Raw genomic sequence first — 21043 nt, 5'->3', positions numbered from 1 at the left:
TCATAGTTCAAGGTCATTCATAACCATTTCCTTCATAACCACTACCATTTTCCAGCGACTTACTCTCACTGCTCGTTTTTATCTACATTTTTGATAGTCATGATAGAACTAACACCCTGAATGGGACACCGGTGCATCTCGGGGCACCATGCACACACAGATTCACACAGATTCACACACTCGTTCACAACCACAGGTAATTTATCACACCCAGTCCACTACATGCATGATTTTTGGGAGGGTGAAGGAACCCAGAGAACCTGAAAGAAACCTACGTGGACGTGTGGAGAACATGTGGAACTCTGCACAGGCAGTATTCCGAACTCAGGGACTCTGGATCTGTGAAGTGAGAATGCCATTCTACTCTGATAAAGCTCTATTCTTTTCTATTTTATTGTGACTTCCTTCTTCACGCAATGCGTTTTGATATGCAAATAATCATGACGAAACAATTAGTATGCAAATTAGATTATGAGGTCACTGGGTGACTTCTAGTGACCTTTGAAGCATTGACAACACTGGGCCTGTTGCACCCAGGTGACCACGCCCCTGTGTGTGTGTGTGTGTGTGTGTGTGTGTGTTAGATTGAAGTATTCAATTGTTTAATAAAACTCAAGCGGCGCGTGACTGTAGAGCTCTGCTCTATTAATGCACAAAGCTGTTGCTCAGTCTCTCTCTCTCTCCCTCTCTCTTTCTCTCCCTCTCTCTCTCTCTCTCTCTCTCTGCTGAAGTGCCCCTGCGCAGCCCGAGTCGCAGCAGTGAAACCTCTCCCAGCTGTTCGCGTCTCATCCTGAGTTTCGGAGAGCTGTGATACACGCGGGCGGCTCTTTCTGCGACTCAGCAAGCTCGTAGCTGAAGGAAAGCACGCAGCACTCTTTCTCTCTCTTTCTCTCTCTTTCTCTCTCTCTCTCTCTCTCTCTCTGTGTGTGTGTGTGTCTCCTTGTCTTAATATATTTCCTCTCGTGCGAAGAAGCATCGCACTCCCGCACTCCTGCTCTGGTCCCGGTGCACTCCCGTGGAGGACTTTTTTTTTTTTTTTTTTTCTATTACAAGGCCCCACGCAGAGCTTCTAGCTTCTACACTACATCGGAACGGCGCGAGCGACCCGTCAAGGCGGCGCGCGCATACAGATGCATGCGTGCGCAGGGAACGGAGGCGCGAGCTGAGCAGTGATGGCGCGCTCGTGGAGCGCACACTGTCTGTGCTGGAGCCTCGTGGCAGCCTGCAGCGTGTTTCTGCCGCCCGTGGGGGCCAGAGGTGAGACACACACACACACACACGCACCACACTTACACAGAGGCGCGCGCGCGCGTGCATGGTCCTGAGGCTGTCCATGAGCGCGCTAGAGTTATTAGCGCGTGATGCGCACAAAAAGTTATTGCATCGTTTAAGACTGTGTGTGTGTGTGTGTGTGTGTTTGTGTGTTTGATCCAGTGCATCTAAGTGCTCTGTGTGTTTGAATGATATGCCACAGTGGCGTGATGGATATTTCTCAAGCTCTGTTTTAAAAATCTTACTATTTTTTGCTTGTCCTTTAATTTCATTTCTATGATGCATGTCTTGGAACATGAGCGTTGCTGAGAGTTGCAGTGTTGAATGAACACATCCAATGCTTAAGAGTTATTTCAGTGATGTAGGTGTGTATCCTGGTTGTATTAGAGTGGTTTGGGAGCCAGAATCAAGCTGTGCAGCCAAATGCTGTGCATTAATTCTGTTAAGTGAAATGGTAATGCTTAAAGGTGTGTGTCTGTGTGTGTCTGTGAGTGTATTTCACATCTTCCCTCAGGCTAAAAAATCACAATGGGTGTCATGAGATGCACACTGTGCAACAGGTTTTACACTTCCTTCATGCTGTTCATGCCTGCTCCCTCTCTGTCTCTCAGCCGCTTTAACTGTGTCTGTCTCCGTTTTGTTTTGTTTTTCCAGATATCTTGCATTTATCTGTCTTTAAATATACCAGGCTGGTAATGTTTGACACTAGATTCTCTTCTTGGAACATATCAGTTGGAAAGCAATCTAAATTTGACATGGTGTGTGTGAGAGTGTGTGTGTGTGTGTGTGTGTGTGTGTGTGTTGGGGGGGGGGGTCGGTGGTTCAGTAACCGCTTTATCCTGGTCAAAGTTGCAGGATCCAGAGCCTGAGCTAGGAACACTAGGCGTGAGTTGGGAATACACCCTGAATGGGAGAACAGAGCACCATACACACACACACACACACATTCACATCTAGGGGCAATTTAGAAAAACAGGTGGGAGGAAACCTGAGTACATGGAGGAAACCCATGAGGACACAGTAAGAACACGCACAGAACTAGACAGACTGTAACCGGAGCTCACGATTGAACCAGGGACCCTGGACCTGTGAGGTGGCAGAATATTTGTGGAAAATTCATAACTATATGTTTGTAACCATAAAATTCGTTTTTGAACTTTGTTAGAGTTTGGCACGGTGTGTAATTATAATGGCTCAGGCCCAGAATTGCAAATGTAAGATAACCTCATTTCAGACCTCTTTGACTCACGCCAGGCCAAAACCAGGTGTGTGTGTATATGTGTGTGTGTGTGTGTGTGTGTGTTTGTATGCTCTTACATTGTGCTCCCTGAGTTATACTTTCAATCACAGCCAACTTACAGAAGTGCGAAATGTGAAGGAGCCCACACAGAAAACTTACTTATGTGCCCTCAGTGCAGAAAATAAATGCCCCTTCAGTCAGTTGGTGAGTCGGCGGTGTCACTATTACATTTGCAAAATTACAAATAAGGCAGAAGTAGGCTTGTTACATAAACATGTTAGCACATGTAGTCCTTAAACTAGTACTATTGGAGTGTGTATTCACTTACACTGATTACAGCTGATTTATACTTCCATAAATATTTGTGTCACACGTACTGTAGATTGTAGACTTGTACACAGCGAGGACCAAACCAGAATATACAGAAAATAAAATGGTATCAAAATGTTATCAAAAACTGAAAGGCCCCTATTTCACCACAGTCCAATAAATAAATGAATGAATGAATGAATGAATGAATAAATAAGATTGTTTACATTAGCCACAGTTCAGTTTTCACTCGTTCCCTCCAATAACCTTTTTTTTTTGTAATATCTTGAAGTTGAGTTTTTTTTTGTAATATCTTGAACTCCTCATGAAATCCTCATCGATGTAGCCTTTCTTCCCTGCATAACCAGTGGGCGGTATGAAGCGATATCCTGGTTGGAAATTCTTTTAAGCTTTAGCTTTTGTCCATACTGTTATACTGGTACTTCACTGTAAGAAGTAAACAATAAAACACAATTGGACTTTCTGTTATATGGAAATAATCACTGACAGGGTGGTGTGATGTGGAGAAATAAAATTGATTATTTTCCAATAACAGCATGACATAAAGTATTTAATGCCTCTTATACCACAGCAATTTGCCAAAACAATAATAATGTACTATTAATTAAAAAATGACACTTTGTACATTTCATTTGTTTATAGTTATGTTTAATATTGTCGAACGTCCATGAAACAAGTTTGTTAATACTTACCTTAGGAGAATTACCTTCTCTCTGTCACCTCAAGTTAATAAGAAAACAAAAGTGAAGCTTCCCATGAAACCTCAAAGACATCCATCCTAAAGATGTTCCCGTGTCCGAAATTCTAAAGGAGAAGCTGCATCTCCGACTGTTACAAAGTGTTGACACTGGAGACTCCTTTCAAAAATGTTAAAATAAACATCTCCTCACAGAAAACTTCATCATGTAAACAGTAAATCTGTTTATGTGACAGGTCCTCCATACAATTCCCTGTGAATGAGCTCTTACTATAGAAATATCAACGTATTAGAAAGACCACATTACCTCTAAGGCCAAAAAATGGAATTTCCAGCTGTTTTGGGTGTGTGTGTGTTCAGCATTGAAATTATTTGTGACGTTACACTCCATAGTAGTGGTTAATGGCTCACATGAAAGTAGACACTCTTTAAGAATTTGCAGTTTTTCACAAGTGTCTCTAAGTATTACAATTTTAGCCTACTAGGTTACAGTGTTATAGTTGTAATGTGGCAGTTGTATACAGTGTTTTACTATCAAAAAAGCTTTAGTTGTGCTGTCCATTTGATCTCTATACCAGTGTTATTGTGGAGAGGTGTGAATTGTTTGCCCAGCAGTGTGCTCACAGTCCTACTGAGCAGCAGCTAAACACAGGCTACGTTTACACGACGACAATGTAGTCAAAAACGGAAAAGTTTTTCTCTTGCGTTTTAAAAAGTTTCCCGCATACACGACAACGTTTTCAAAACGATTCGCGTTTACACATATCCACGATAACAGCCACGCCAGTAGTTGGCGATGTCACCTTGTTAGTTGGTTATAATATTGGTGAAGTAAATCCACACTTTGCTGAAGAAGCGTTAGCAAACTCTTGAGCAGCAACAACACTACCATGTACTCCGCCATTGTTGTGTATGTTTGTTCGCGCTTGCCTTTACAATAGACACGTACTGCGCATGTCTACATACCTAACACGTACTACGCACGCGCATGACGTCACCGTTTTCAAACGTTCCCGTATTGAGTGTTTACATGGAGATGATAATGGCGGCGTTTTCAAAAACTTGCACTTTGAAACCCGTTTTCAAAAATATGCGTTTTCATTCCCCAAAACGCCGTTGTCGTGTAAACGAACAGGCAAAACGCATAAAAAGTTTCCCGTTTTTGGCTGAAAACGTTGTTGTGTAAACGGCCGCTCAGAGTCATGATATTTTACACACAAACCCAAGAGTGTCCTGATTAATCTTATAACAGACTTGCGGCGATAAAATAATTCATTTGTTTATACTGATTGAATGTTTCTGATAAGTCGATTTGAATGCCAGGGGACTAAAAAAAAAAAAAAAAAAAAAGTTCACATGCAACTTATTTGCAGCACCTTGTATACACTGAATATCAATGTTCTGGCACAAGCATACAATGCATAAATAAATGATTTATTACATATTGATCTTATTGAAATAGTATAGTAGTAGAGGTGGGCTTTGTTAAAATATGTTCATTTGAGTGAAAGTTTGAAACGTTGGTAATGAACACATTTTAATCAAAGCCCACCTCTACCACTATGCTATTTCAGTAAGATCAATATGTAATAAATCATTTTATTTATGCAACGTATGCTTGTGCCAGAACGTTAATATTCAATGTATACAAGGTGCTGCAGAAAGGTTGCATATGAATGTTTTATTTTTCTGTGTGACTAAGTTGAATATAAATGCTATCAGAGCTGCTGCTATAGAAAATTCATCAACATCCAACAGTGTTATGGTATTAAAAAGGAGTCTTACACATATTCTACATACAGTCTGATGTGACAGCGAAAGACTAAACCACATGAGAAAACCTGAGAAAACATACAACAGGGTTTCTGCTCTGGTTATGTGTGACAGCGAACACTCAGAAACTCAAATTAGCTTGCGGTGTGTCTCTATTTCAGCGAACTTTCACTCATCTGCCATCAGTAATCAGATTCATGTGTTGCAGTGTAATATGACAAAATACTGTCAAAATATAATTCTATTGATTGTGTAGTCCGTGCTCTCCATTACTGCACTGAATAAAAAGTGGCTGCACTGCTTAACAACGATGCTCCTTTCCATTTATGAAATGATATGAGCAGTATCGGAGCTACCTGCTGGGTAGTAATTGGCTCACACACTTTTTTTTGCTATTAAAAAAATGGAACAGGAGCATGTATGGTGTGAGGTTGGCACTTACTCGCAGCATGTGTGGAGCAGGTATGTATGTTAGTTACAAGTCACTAATGATGAAGCAGTGGTCATTTGATTTTATATTCAGCCTAACATTTAGTGTCCAGGTTGTTAAGGTTTATCTATTTAATGTTTGGTTCAATAAAAATATATTCCTACTGCCAATAAATATGGTCCTTGTGAAAATGAAAAGACATCCAATTACACTCTCTGAGCACTTTATTAGGAACACTGTAGTAATACTAGGTAGGGCCTGTGACTTTGCTCTCAAATCGGCCTCAATTCCTTGTAGCATGGATTCCACAAGATGTTGGAAACATCCCTTTGAGAGACGACTTTTCCTTTGGGACATGGTGCGTTATCATGCTTGAAGTAGCCTTTAGAAGATATGGAAATTGTAGCCATGAAGGGATGGACATGTTCAGCAACAATACTCAATAGGCTGTGGCTTTCAAGCCATGGTTGATTGGTATTAACAGGCTCAAAGTGTGCCAAGAGAACATTCCCCACACCATTACACCACCTCCACCAGCCTGGACTGCTGACACAAGGCAGGTTGGGTCCATGGATTCATGCTGTTGGCTCCAAATTCTGACCCTATCATCTGCGTGGCTCAGCAGAAATCGAGATTAATCAGACCAGGCTACGTTTTTTTCCAGTTTTGGTGAGCCTGTGCCCACTCAGTTTCCTCTTATTCATCTGACTAAAGAGTTTAACCCGATGAGGTCCTCTGTTGTGCATTCTGAGATGCTTTTCTGCTCGGCACAGTTGTAAAGAGTGGTTATTTGAATTACAAAATCCAATTAATTGCACTTTACCAAAAGTTTTCATGTGATTCAGTGAAAAAAGAAACACCTCCATGTTTACTATTAGCTGTGTTCACTACGGTTAGGCTTCCATTATAAGTCAGAATTATGTAAGTAAACATTTTGCCTGTTCTATTCTCAGGCCCGGGAAACAAAATTATTGTTTGTGGTAACTATGTATATGCTGGAGATGTGATAGATTGAGAGGTGTGGTCTTCTGCTGTTGTAGCCCATCCCCCTCAAGGTTTGATGTGTTCTGCATTTTGAGATGCTTTTCTGCTCACCACAGTTGTACAGAGTGATTATCTGAGTTACTGAACCAGTCTTTTCCTTTGACCTCTCTCACCAGCAAGGCATTTCTGTCCACAGAACTGCTGCTCGCTGGATGTTTTTTCTTTATTGTATCATTCTGAGTACATTCTATAGACTGTTGTGCGTGAAAATCCCAGCAGATCGGCGGTTATAGAAATACGCAAACCAGCAGTCTGGCATCAGCAATCATGCCACGGTAAAAATCATTGGCAGAACTTAGGCAGAAACTTAAATGGCTTCTTGAATGGTTTGCACATTACTTTTTTTTTTTTTTTAAAGATGAAAGTATTAGCACAGTTGGCTTCATTTGTGTTCTCAGTGTTTCGTGCTCATTAGACACCATGAATTTGTATCTTAACAGAAAATAAGATACAGACCTATTTTTTATCCTTTTTTTTTTCAAAATAATGAAACACAACTTAACTGCTTGCACCCATCGAGAAGCTAGTTGCAATGCCTATTCTGATTGGCAAAGCAACTTTATAGCTTACATTTTTAAATAATCAATAAAATTGATCATTCTGATAATTCAGATAATTAATTGCAAAAATGTAAAATCATAATTTTATGTCCTCACAAATTACACAGCAGTTGCTATTTTCAAGTTAAGTTTTTAGAGTGTTATCTAGGCTTGAGATGATTGATGATGGCATCAGGAATCGCTGATAGTTTCCATCTGGAGTGATAGCTATTAAGTTGAAAGATTTAAACGCCTGAAAACATGTCTGCAGGTTTAAGGGCTTTAGCCACCTGTTTCCCTCTGCTTTGTGCATAAAAGGTTGAAATTCCTGCTTAGCACAGATTTTGATACAGCAGGTGAAAAATCGCTTGTGTCTCTATGTGTTGTAACCATGGTAACAGCAACGCTACAGATAGCCCCTGTTATCTTAAACCTACTTATCAAGGATAGACAGGTCTCTGTGCTTCTGTTTTTTCTGTGTTTGTTGGTTTTTTGTAATTGTAAAGTGAAAGGTGTGAGAAAGGCACTATATAAATTCAGCTTAATATTATTATTATTATTATTATTATTATTATTATTATTATTATTATTATTATTTGAACATAAATAAAACTAAAAAAGTATGATGGTGGCCATGTGCTTGTCTTAAGGCACGCATAGGATGGTTTCTTGAGCCCTTTTGCCACTCTTTGTATACTGAGTTGCAGCCACAAGCATTTGGCTGAATGTTGTTGCCTTCCTTACAGTGAGGAAGAAGACCTTCCATCATGGTATTTTGTATTATGTACCGCATTAAAAGGCTCGGACGATAGCAGCAGCTCACTAGATAGAATTCTTCTTCTTCTTCTTCTTCTTCTTCTTCTTAGTAGCAATAGTAATAAACACATTGGGCAAACCCTACATCCCCTGCCCTGACCATATGTCACAAGCTTAGTCTTATCGGCAGGTGCAACTTAAATGTTTCCTATACTGCTCTGGTCCACTAGCTAGCACTGACTGGAGCTGAATGCAAATAAATGAGCAGTAGTAAGTAAAGCATTGGAGTTTTACGCACACTCTCCTACAAATATGAATCTCATCTATCATTTATCCCTATATTATTTCTTTCATCATTCATCATTCATATCACAAAACTACCATTAACATGCAAGTCAGTCACCTCATAATGGTAACAACTATTCTCAGTGAAACAAAATGTGTGAATTAAAAACTTGTGTAATTTGATTATCGTCTATAATTTTATTGAGTTTTATTGGTCTGGATCATTAATCACGATGTCAGTAGACAGATATTAGTCTTCAAAGAAAGATGAGAACAGAGACAGGAAAGAAAACATGTAGTCTGATGTAAACTAGTTTATTATTTGTATAAATTATTATTATTATTATTATTATTATTATTATTATTAGTAGTAGTAGTAGTAGTAATTTTTTTGGATGTAATGGGGGTGCAGCTGAAGAACAATATGATTCATATGATTTGTATTCTACAGCTGGTTTTCTTTTAATAAATTATTCAAATGCTTTAAGTCTTATGCTTTTCTTATCCTTATGAATATTCAGTACAGTATTTTCAGAATATTTAAATAACAAAATAATCAGTCATAAGATAAATTAATGGCTAGCGTTTTATTTACACCTTATAATGAACAGCTCCACAGTGAACATTTTCAACAGCATTCATTTTCAACTTCCTTCAGTTATTATAGATTAGTTGAACACGGAACCGACGTGTCAGATGTACGTTGAGGATTTTACAAAAAAAATTCTCGTCTTTCAGTGAATTTGAAAAGCAAAAGCACGCACACATACTCTGGAACTATTTAATTCCCATATTGGGGAGTCGTCTTCAAAATATTAATCTCGACAGAAAAGAGCTTTGATTTCCCGCACTAAACAGAAACTCTGACCTTTTGACATCCACTTAGCTTTAACTGATCCCTTATGAGCCATTTGCAAGTCAATTAGCAAATTAGCCCTAAGGACGTGACCCCTCCTACATTCTTTAGACTATGGAAATCAGATAGAGCTGGTCTAACATTTATAATTAATGAGTAATATTCATTTACAACATTCTGAGGAATGCTATGGGATGCACATACTGTACATGTGTCATGAGAAAGTTTTCCTTAGCCAGGACTCAGGTGAACGAAAATACACCATAAAGCTATGCAACTATTAGCCAAATTCCTGTCCCTCTGCTACATGACATTATCACATCATCACTTTGATTGTAGTGGGTTAAAAGTCATTTTGCAGTTATCATTTCAGCGCAAGTAATGTTTTATTTATCAGTTCTTATAGCAAGCATGTCTGTGCATGAATCAGATGTCTGTCTGCATTGCAGAAAGGAAGAATGAAGAGTGTGTGTCTGTGTGTGTGTGTGTGTGTGTGTGTGTGTTTGTGCACCACACTTATTTATGGGGAAATGAATGCCTGTAGTAACACACTTAATATGGAAAATGTAATGGCTTTTATAAAAGATCACATTTCCCAGAATGCATCTAGTCAATATATTCTTCAAACACGACTCCATCAGTCTCCACTTATACGAGTAAAAACAGTCCGCGCTTATTGATTAAACGCAATAGGGAAGATAATGCAGGAACATAAAGGACCGTGTTTTTGTCTGTTCACATGTCCGTGTCTACGCTTGGTGGTCCTAATGTAATGATGTCATCTGCGCTCGTGCACACACAAGACTGAGAGTGTTATTCGGGTGCTGTGCCTGGGTAAACAGATCTATACTCTTAATCTAACCCTTCACTGTGAGTGTATCTCAGAAAATCCCGTCCCACTAATGTTAAAAATATGATTAGTCGTGAAGCCCAACTGTCGAATTCTACTGCTGTGGCTTTGTTTTTTGATCTTCAGAGCTGCTTGATTCATTCTGATGCTCTAATTCTGCTTGTAACATCTGCACGTCTGACTCATTTTCTGCTGTTGTGTTTCTTAAAAACAAAAGTCCAAATCTCAACCTTTCTTTAGTGGATAATCACCTGGATACTGGAGACTTGTACCTAAGAGCTGCTTCTGTAATCATAAAGACTGTCCTGTGCTCATCTCAGGATTCTTATTCACAATATGCTCATACTGAACATCCTTTCAACACACTCAGTGCTGTTTGTTTACTCTTCTACATCTGTATACTGTAATGATATATATTCTCACCATCCAGTGCCACCTAGAAGAGGACGGTTCCTGTCAGTATTTCTTCATGTCCTATCACTTCTGGTTTGCTTATTAGCGATCTAAATCGACACCTAGATTTCTGTAAAGCTGCTCTGTAACAATGCAAGTTGTGTGTAAATGTTCTGATAGGACAAACTTTTTCCCCCTCTTTCGGCTGCTCCGATTCAGGGTCACCACAGCCTGCATATTTTTGATTCTGGCACAAGTTTTCCACCAGATGCCCTTCCTGATGCAACTCTCCCCATTTCCAGGCTTGGAACCAGCACTGAGAGTGCACTGGCTCATGCAACCCTCCAGTGGCTGGTTCCCTGACCGGGATTCGAACCCTGACCGCGCAATGAGAGCACCGCATGCTAGCCACTAGTCCACCAGGGAACCTTTTCATAGGCCAAACTAAACTAAAAGATCGAGCCAGCCAAGCACTGGTAGCATTGATTTTCTTCACACTTATGTGCATGATCATAAATGATGATAACTTATGGATAAATTACCAAATGCGGTCAATTTAATGACGTTCAGAAAACTCCATTGTAGGCAAAGCTTACAGAGCTGAAAAAAGACAAAATGATGACTAAAGAGTGAAAGAGTGTGTCCCAAGCACGACATGTTCTGAGCACAGTGCTAAATCTTCCAGTAATGCCAGCTTAGCCACTGCAGCGTGACAACTACCATAGTGACAAACTCACTCTTCCTCATTTTACAGGGTGCCATTTTTTTTCCTGGTTTAATTGTTTTTTTTCCATCATTGTACAGGGTGCTATTTTTTCCCTAATAGAATTTTCTTCATTTTTACCAAAATTGTGCATGAAATTAATTAGCTATATAAACTTGACAGTGTAATCTGTATATACATGAATTTGCAGTAACTCATCACCAACACTCAATACTATTTGAAACCAACCAATCGAGGGTATAGTGAGTTTCCTTATAAGTAAATTTACTCAGGAGCTCTCACAGGATACAGGTGCTTTTCAGAACTAAATGGATTTTCATGAATACCACATTTCTTGTAATGTGTAAATATTCCTGTGAGCGATCAATGAATAAAATTCATCTGTATCCAGTTTGACAAATGACGTGCAATGCCATTTTGAATTTTAAGGTTTCCCTCGGAAGAACAAACCAAATAATCTCTTTGGGTGCTAGATTTCTGTATTTTTTTTAACAGCATGCCAAATAATATGCTGTAAGATGATGAACTGAATAATACAGTAAGTTTAGGGGTTTAAATCACAGGTTCGTCAGTTTGTCAAGATGGCATGATGACACGTTTCTTTTTTGATACCAATACTCATACTGAAATATTGAGTATCACCTGATATCGATATCCCATGATATTTCTTTCTTTAAAAATTACTAAGCTTTAAAATGATAATTTTTTAATTAAATAATACAGGAAAAAATGAAGAGCTAAAAACATGACTTACATAGACACCTAACTTTTACACAAATCTATTGCACTGTAAATGCAGTATAATAAATCTAATAAAGAATAAAGTGCAAGTATAATAAAAATCAATCCTAACCAAAAGAAAAAAAAATCAAGTCTCTTTTATATATAAAAACTTTTTCAAATCCAATTCCAGTCTTTTCCATTTGTTACAGGGTCGAGTTATAGTGGTATCAGTCCGATAGCGTTCCTGGGTATCGGATCAGTGCCATCTCTCAGTTTGTTTTTATAGTCATTAGTCTATTAATTAATACAGAATTGCCCTCGTTGTTCAGTTAAGGGAGATCTGGATAATGAGTTAGGAAATTGGCAAAATTTTGACATACTAAAAAAAAAAAAAAAAAAAAAAAGACTTGGTGGTGTGTTTCCACTTGTTTTTTGTTTTTTTTTTTTGTCACCCGACTCTGAAACATTTTTGTTCCACCTCTCAGCTCCATCTTCATTAGATTTTTCTACGCACGCTCAGCGAAGAGCCTTGAAGACGAGTAACCCTGAGCTCCAGCAAAACACTCTCTCAGATCGTTAAGTAGCAGCAAGGACATCATGCGATCCCCTCTCACTCTTTCTCCCTCTCTCTCCCTCTGTCTTTCTCTCGCTCACACTCTCTCGTGCTCTCTTACTGATTTTCATTCATTTATTTTTACTTATTTTCACTCATTTTCTCTCTATTTCTATTTCTTGGTCTTTCTGTCATACAATGACTTACATTCTGTTCTCTTGTTCTATTACTCCCTCTCCATTGCCTTTTCCCATCAGTTTTTTTTATTCTTCCTGTCTCTCTTACTTCCTACTTGCACACTGTATTTCTGTTTCTGTCTATTTGCCTGTTTGTGCGCTCGCTCTCTCTCTCTCTCTCTCTCTCTCTCTCTAAGTGCTTCCATTTTCCAATCATGTCTCTCGAGGGCTTTTTTTCTCATCTTCCCTCTTTTTCCTGATGGCCTCTTTCCTAGTATTTTTTTCATTTCCTTTGTATAAAAAGGGGAGAAAGAATGAAAGCAAAACAAGGACATAAAGGTAATGAAAGGTCAAGAGAAAGAAAAAGAAAATTGTAGAAAGGGACCATTTTCTGGATATGTTTTAATTTTAAGGTGCATTAAAATGTTAAATCTTTTTTTTTTTCTTCATAGAAAACCTTCTCTATTCTCGATAAAAAGAGGAATAGCGAGGAGAATAACGAGTGGGATAATGAAAGATGGAGTGATAGAAATGCAGAAGATGAAGGAGCAATGGAAGGATGTGGTGTGGTATTGAACCTTGTTTTCATTTCTGACCAGTGGATTTGCACTGATAAATATTAAAGAGGTTTTATATAACAGTAGTAATATTAAAAATAATAATCGGGATTGGGAAGACTGCTTCCTGTGAAGAAAATAATTACATTTCACACACACACACACACACACACACACAGACGTAAATCCCTCTTTGACTGATAGCATCATTTCAATCAGAGTCTAATTACAGGAACATCCTGCTCTCACTTTGCTCCTTTGCCTCATAGTGATAACTGATAGATGAAGCCACATTTACTGCAGGTGGAAATGTATATTTTGCCCTATATGAATATTTAATGCTTCATAATCGATCAGCATTTTGACGTTGACATGATAAACCCCTCGTAACAACATAGAATGGAATTTAATCCAGGATATCTGAGATTAGAGGTCATAATTGTGCTGAAGAAGTTGACTTGCACTCATTTAGTACGGAGCAAGAAAGAAAAAACGATGTAGCTATCATGACAAATGGTTACATTCGCATTTTTGATGATCGATAATCCCAAAAATGTGGTCTATGACCCTCCAGACCTACTCATGACCTTCAGGACTTTTTTTTGATTTTAGTACTGAGCCATTTAGTGTCACTGCTAAGTGAAATAAAAATTTTAAAAATGCTATAAAAACAAACCAAAAAATACATAGAAAATAAAATATAAAAATAAGAAAACAAAATATAAAAATTAAGAAAAATAAAAAATAAATATATGAAATATAAAAATAAAAAATAAGAAAAATAATATTAAATATAAGAATATAAAAGACAGTTATTAGCATTAGACCATGATCATAAAGCAGGTTTATGGTGCAATTTTCAGTAATGGATTGTAGTAAAAAAAAAAAAAAAAAAAAAAAAACAGTAATGAGGTATTAAAGTGGCACATGTATAGAAATATATATTTTTGCCATTGTAGAAAATGTACTTCAGTAAAAAAATAATAAATGTGATCACTCTTCTCTGTATTTGTATAAAGGCATACACAGGAACTCTCTGTCTTTCAGAATAATGGTGATGAATATAACTCATTTCTAATATTTAGTGTTTAAAAATACGCAATAAACGTACAGGAACATTTTCAAGAATATTCAATAGCTTATTTTCTCACTCGCTATATTCCAGTGATGTTCAATGTCATATTAATGAGAAGTCTAATGTAGAAATAGTAGAGACAGCAAACGTCAGATTCGAAGTTCCAGAATGCAATGCTGCTATACGATATAGTCGCACTGAATTACAGGTGGACAGACTAAAGGACTAAAGCGCCGCTGCATCGCTCTTTTTATAAAGAGATGAAACAAGGGCTAATTGTATTGGCACCACTATCATCAGGTAGTCAGATTGCGTTGTGGGTAATGTAGGAATGCGTTAACTAAAGTGAAAATAGACGATTAAAGAAAATTAAGAAAAAATCAACCTGAATTTCATTACAAAATAAAACTTAAGCATGCCGCTGAAGATCACATGTTCATTATAAAGGTGGATTCAGGCTGGATTTTTACCTTTAGCTAAATCTTTCCTTCAACTATCCATCTCTAAATTTCTCACTCTTTGTCCAAGTCTTCCTATGTCTTTCCCTAACTTCTCTGTCTGTCTGTCTGTCTGTCTGTCTGTCTCTCTCTCTCTCTCTGTCTCTCACTCTCTCTCTCTCACCAGCGGATCTTCCTATTTTAAATTCACACCAGCTCTCACACATCTTCTATTAAACTGATTAGGATTAGTGCTCTCTGACTGCTTTATGGAAGTGTTTTGATGAACACACACACACACACATCTCAGCTCCTGCCTAAATAATGTTTGTCATTTTGTAATTTGCCTCTCCTCTTGCTCTCTCATATGCCTGTGATCATGTAAATGACTGCTTTTTCGCTCATATATGTCAATCCAGAGCTCAGGTTACAACCAGTGCAAGGTTTCACCTGTTCTCCCTGTGTCCTTTTGGGGTTTCCTCCACGGTCCCTGTTTCTTCCCACCTCCAAAAACATGAACATCTAAATTGGTGTGAATGTGTGTGTGTGTGCAAGGTGCCATGTGATGAACTGGTATCCCATCCAAGGTGTATTCCCACCTTGCATTCCCAGGAGAGGCTCTGGATCCACCGTGACCCTGACCAGGATAAAGCGCTCATATTGAAGATGAATGAAATAATGAATGCTTGTGTACATTTCAATTTCTCTCCACGGCTTTCAGAATCTGTATGGCTCGTTTGCTGGTGTGCAGGACTGTGTGGTTTGGAGGTTTTCTTCGAAACACACATCTGTTTGGTGCTAAATACACTATTGGTGCTCTGAGTTAATATTGTAATATTATAATATTGAGGTAATAATATTATACTGTATCTATACTCACTCATACACGCTGTCAGTATTGCGTATTTAAAATATGAGCATTTATATGAGAATATATGTAAGTGTGTGTGAATTAGTAGGCTGTGTGTATGTGTGTTAGTGTGAGGGTGACTGAGGAGAATCTGTGGAGAAATGTTCTAGTAGTTCTCTCTCTCTCTCTCTCTCTCTCTCTTGTATGTCGCATTTCTCATTCTGGGGCTTTAAAAGGTCGGTTTTATGCCTCCTTAATGAGCTCTTCAGTGAAGCATGCATAGATTCAGATTTAGCAGTGATTATTAGCTAGAATCGAACACAACAGATACATTTGTTGATTGCTGGAAGTAACAAGGCAGATGCAATCATATCACAGAGAATTAAGAAAAAGATATTTCAGTAGCTGTAGTTTATTTAGTCATTAATTGATCTTGTTATTTAGCAGTATGAAGGTAAAGTAACAGATTAAACAAAGTACAAATGATTGTCTATTTTTATCTACAACTTAGTGCAGGGGTTCCCAAACTTTATTGGCCAAATGACCCCAAATGGACATTATAAATTTTCTGCAACACTAAGCCTTAGCATTTTGGTTTCTATTTACTCATTAGTCACGCATGTATTCAAAAAATGTTTCAGCATATTTTTTGTGTGCATTTTCTTGACTTCTCTTGCTCCACTGTGTAAGAGTCACTCAATGTTGTTGAGGAAATAGCAGAGGTAATGGACATAGAAATGTGTCCATTTTTATTGCTGAACTCCTATGCTAGTGCAGTGTGTCAGGATAGCAAAAAGACTAATAATCATCTGCAATTGTGAAGTGACAGAAAGCTCCAGATTTCAATGACCAACATAGATTATATGTTATAGGATTACATGACCATTTTATAACCATTAGAAAATAACCCTTAAATAGCTTTCAAACAACACCACCCTGATGCCTCTGCGATCTATGGAGCCTGAGAAAGAGGCCACGAAAGTCGGGCATTTTAGCCGACGTTGGAGCTCTATTTTTGGCTAAAATGAGACTTTAGTTGCTCTGTGGAGCTTGTTTTGTTTCAATCAATCATTTTCAAAGTCCCCAGGTCATAAATTTCTTTATTCAATAAATTTTTTTGGAGAACAAATTATACATTTATTTTTTATTTTTAAGATATGGTTAACCTGTGGTGCATTCTGTTTACAATATTAAACCCCTGTTCATAGCATTTTTTTTTTACCTATTAATTTATTTAAATTAGTTTTATTACATTTTGACAAAATGCACATTGTTTTGCAATTTTTATTATTCAGAACTAAAACAGAGTTCCCACAATCCTCTGTGCCAGATTTACGACTGAGCGGGAGGAAGGACAAAAACCACCTCACTTCACTGCAGTGTAAATGTACCATCAGAGCAGGAGTTGGGACAGAGCATCTGTATCGCTCTTCATCTCACATTCTCACATTTGCAGCCACTGTGTGAAAATGAGAGCGATAGAGAGAGAGAGAGAGAGAGAGAGAGATGTGATGATCCTACAGGAGAACTAAAGCACAAATGAACCCCAGTGGATTAATAGAGCTTTCACTAATGAAAAGAAATAAGCGAAGGAAAGAAAATGAAAAGAAATGAAATAGGTGGAAAGAGAAAAAAAGAGAAAAAGAAAAGACTTAAGGAGGACGGATGAAGAGAAAAGAAAGCGCCGACCTGAGTGCCTTCACTGTGCCCTTGGGTCGAGATGCTCACTCCTTTTCCAATCAGTGAACACGCACACACACACACACACATACATACATACGTACACACACACACACACACACACACACACACACACAGACACACACACTGGCTCTCATAACTGCACTCAGTTCCTGTAATTTACATTTAAATGAGAATAAATCGCAACTCCTTCAAAAGCGAATTACCTGCACTGTTTCTGCATCTTCGTTACCTGCACTTTGCACCATATTGCTGACTTAAGTCCCAAAATTGCATCAATAATTACATGGGGAAAGTTACTTGTAGTCAGAAGCAGGTTATATAGCTGCTTAAGTCAATTTTCTGGGTGTGCCATTCAGGTTATTCAAATAAACTTTAAACACAACCACATGCTTTTTTAATCCTGAAAAAATTCAAGGACAGGAAATGTGGACTGAAGAAGAACTTTTTTTTCTCTTCTTTGCAGTCAAATATAATGCAATATAACATAAAAGCAAGCCCAATACGATGATATATGAATGGGAAGATGGCAAACATTGAAATAAGCGTGTAATAGGAGTCTGCCAAATTCTTGTACTGCTGCATGAATAGTTGCAAATGGTTTAATTTAACAATATGGCTTCACCGTCGTTATTAGGCAGCTTAATAAAATAGCACCTGATCCAGCACGTCCTATTATTTTGCATTTTATGTTCATTTGATATCCTCTAAATATAAAGAAAATGTGCCCACAGTTTAAAGGATAAGCTGACCAAGCACTCATCTGCTATGATTACTGTGCACTTTATGGGCGTGTAGTTCATAATTTTATCAATAAAAACTCTGTCCTTCAGCTAAGCAGTTAGATTATGATGCTGTATCCTCCTATGTCGTAAGTAGTCGGCATGATGAATTATCATCCCTACTGCACACAGATACTTTTTAGACCTATAACAGTTTTTAAAACTGTACTAGCTTTTTATAACTGATGAAATAACAAATGCAATTCTTGGTGGTGATGCACACTACTGCTTATCTGTGACCTTTCTAGACACTGAAGGATGCGCAGTTCATACACATTTAAAGAGCATAGGACACATCAGGTGACCATTTGTGTGACATTCTGCTTCTGGAAACATTGTCGGTGCAAATATGAGGTCAGAGAAGAAGCGAGGGATCGGAAATAGTTCAACATTTACACAGTGATATCTTTGTTTTATCTTTGCTCTTTGCAGCTCCAGGCTCTTTGTGTGATCCTGGCTTTCTCTGTGTCTGCCTGCTTCCTGACATTCGCTCATGTTCTGTCTTTCTTGAACTCATCTGCTTATATAATCACTCTCTCCATATTGCATTTCTAGCTCTCCCACTCACTCATATGCTTTCTCACTGTCTCTTTACTATTTATACATTCTCACCATCTCTCTGAGTCTCTTGTGAGTAGTCCACGAGTGAGTGAGAGAGAGAGAAAGAGAGAGAGAGAGAGAGAATGAGAGATCATCACTCTTCATCAGTCTGTTCTTAATGCACTTTGATGTGCCTAACCGCTCCTGCTCATATCTTTAGCTGCTGTCTCTGAATATCCTGGTCACACACTATTTGCTTCATTTTTTTTAAATACACCATGCTGATATTCTATTTATATACACTCACTGTCCACTTTATTAGAAACACATGTACACACACAACTGCACATTCATGCAATTATCCGATAAACCAGTCATGTGGCAGCAGTGCAATGAAAAAAAAACATGCAGATACAGGTGAAGAGCTCCAGTTAATGTTTCCATTAAACATCAGAATGGGAAAAAAATGTGATCTCAGTGACTTTGACCATTGGTTCCTGTTTCCAGAAGGGCTGATTTCAGAAGAAACTTCTGATCTCCTGATTTTCTTACGCAACAATTTATACAGGGTGTGTGAAAAAAAAAAAAAACATCAAGTGAAGCAACCACTCTTTACAACCCTGGTGAGCAGAAAAGCATCTCAGAAAGCACAACATGTTGGACCTTGAGGAAGATGTGCTTAAACAGCAGACGACCACATCAGGTTCTATTCCTATCAGCCAACAGAAGTGATCTGAGGCTACAATGGCCACATGTATGCTAAGACATGAGGTTTATACTTATCATCTCTTAACAACTTACACATGATATTTGATCAATTAATTCCTCCCGGCATTATGCAATGTTACTACTTTCAGTCAATAAAAAACATTTTTTTGGGACCTGGGACTCTTTGAGGTGTATGTTGTTGTCTGAAATTATAATATTAAGCAGAATAATGCCCTGTGCCCTAGTGCCCTGTGATGGACAGGCATTCCATCCAGGGTGTATTCCCATCTCACACCCAGTGTTCCTGAAACAAAATAGTTTATTGTACTTTTCCAAAAAACAAACAAACTTGTACTTCATCACATCTTTAATTAATTGAGGCCCTGATTTACTACCCCAAATAACTAATGCTAATTTGTATGTCCAATGGGATAAATTGTGTTTGCATTTTGTGGGTGATTTAGTAAGAATAATTGCTAGTCATGGGCAAGAAAGGGGGGGGGGGGGGGGGGTAAACAATGTGTAAATTAGGTAAGTTCTTAGTAGCTGTGGTGAGTTCAGATCTCTTAGAGACTTCCAGAAGAGTGAAACTAAACTGAAATTGATGTGAATCCAATGTGGATATCACATATAAAACCAAAGCTCTCCTGGTAATAATAAGTCTTCAATTTAAGAAGCTTTCTGTCTTCAAATGGAGGAAATTTCTTCAAATTTAATACATGCCCTTCTGTCTTAATAATTTGCATGTTAACTGTAGTAATCTCAGTTTAATATCAAAGAGACTTTTTTGGATTACTGAGTTACTTTACAAGCAATAAATGAATCAGTTACATTAGATACTGCCCTGTGTTTTACACTTTTGGGTAGAAATGCCCCAAATTACATTTCCATTAAGGCAAAACACACCAGAAGTGGTACAGTATGTTGCTCAGATAAAAGATACAATGCTACATACATATCCCTGTTAGCCTGGATAATTCTTTACAGGTCTTATCAAGATTGTTTTTACACTTGGACATGTTTAATATATCAGGGTCAGAATATTTTAAATGCTACATATAAAAACAAGTATAATCTAAATAATTAATTATGCTACCACAGCATGCAAACAAATAGTTGTCTTCCTGCATGCATCACTGTCTGTTCCAATGAGATTCAAGATCACAATATGTAACATATTGAAAAAAGTTTTCACGTATCACAATATTATATTTCTTCATTTGCATTCTATACTATTTTTTTTTAAAGGAATACTTACTTATTAAGGGCTCTGTACACACACACACACACACACACAAGTCTTCCTCTTCTTTAGATCATTGTGGCTTTTAAATTCGTGCCACTTTGCTCTTGCCTTCTGTATTTCCCCCAGAGAGAATTACTATATGTGTAAGTGTGTAAGAATATGTGCGTGTGTGTGTGCGTGTGTGTGTGTCTTGCTTCTCTTAATTCTGCATTACACTAATGGCATTTGGAGCTCACTACAGAAGCAGGGGATGGGAGAAAGGCTCCTAATGAAAAGGTAATGACATGCTGTCCATCGCTGTAATGGCCAATTATCTCTCTCTCGTTTTTTAAACAACACACACACACACACTCAGAGGTTGCAATGTTTCAGTTACTCAGTGATGAGATTATTTCCTTTCCTTTTTCTTTTCTTCAAGCACCCATTCTTAAGCAGAAAGGTCACATGATTAATCTTTCGAGAGCTTTATAATTGTGTCTGCGTTTGTGTGTACATTGACTTTTCCC

At 38.0% G+C, this 21043-nt stretch overlaps 1 protein-coding gene across 1 annotated transcript in view; it reads left to right on the top strand.

Moving 5' to 3' along the window:
• Nucleotides 1-585: 585 nt before the first annotated feature.
• Nucleotides 586-21043, top strand: part of unc5da (unc-5 netrin receptor Da) — a 181403-nt gene continuing 160945 nt past the window's right edge. The window contains exon 1 of the mRNA XM_053240305.1: nt 586-1257. Coding sequence (XP_053096280.1) covers nt 1173-1257 — 85 coding nt within the window. The 5' untranslated portion in view covers nt 586-1172. The remainder of the gene's footprint in view (nt 1258-21043) is intronic.

The sequence above is a fragment of the Pangasianodon hypophthalmus genome, chromosome 15 (genome assembly GCF_027358585.1).
Source record: "Pangasianodon hypophthalmus isolate fPanHyp1 chromosome 15, fPanHyp1.pri, whole genome shotgun sequence".
Taxonomy (NCBI): Eukaryota; Metazoa; Chordata; class Actinopteri; order Siluriformes; family Pangasiidae; genus Pangasianodon; species Pangasianodon hypophthalmus.
Note: the sequence above shows the minus strand (reverse complement) of the source record. Positions and strands in the feature narration are given on the sequence as shown.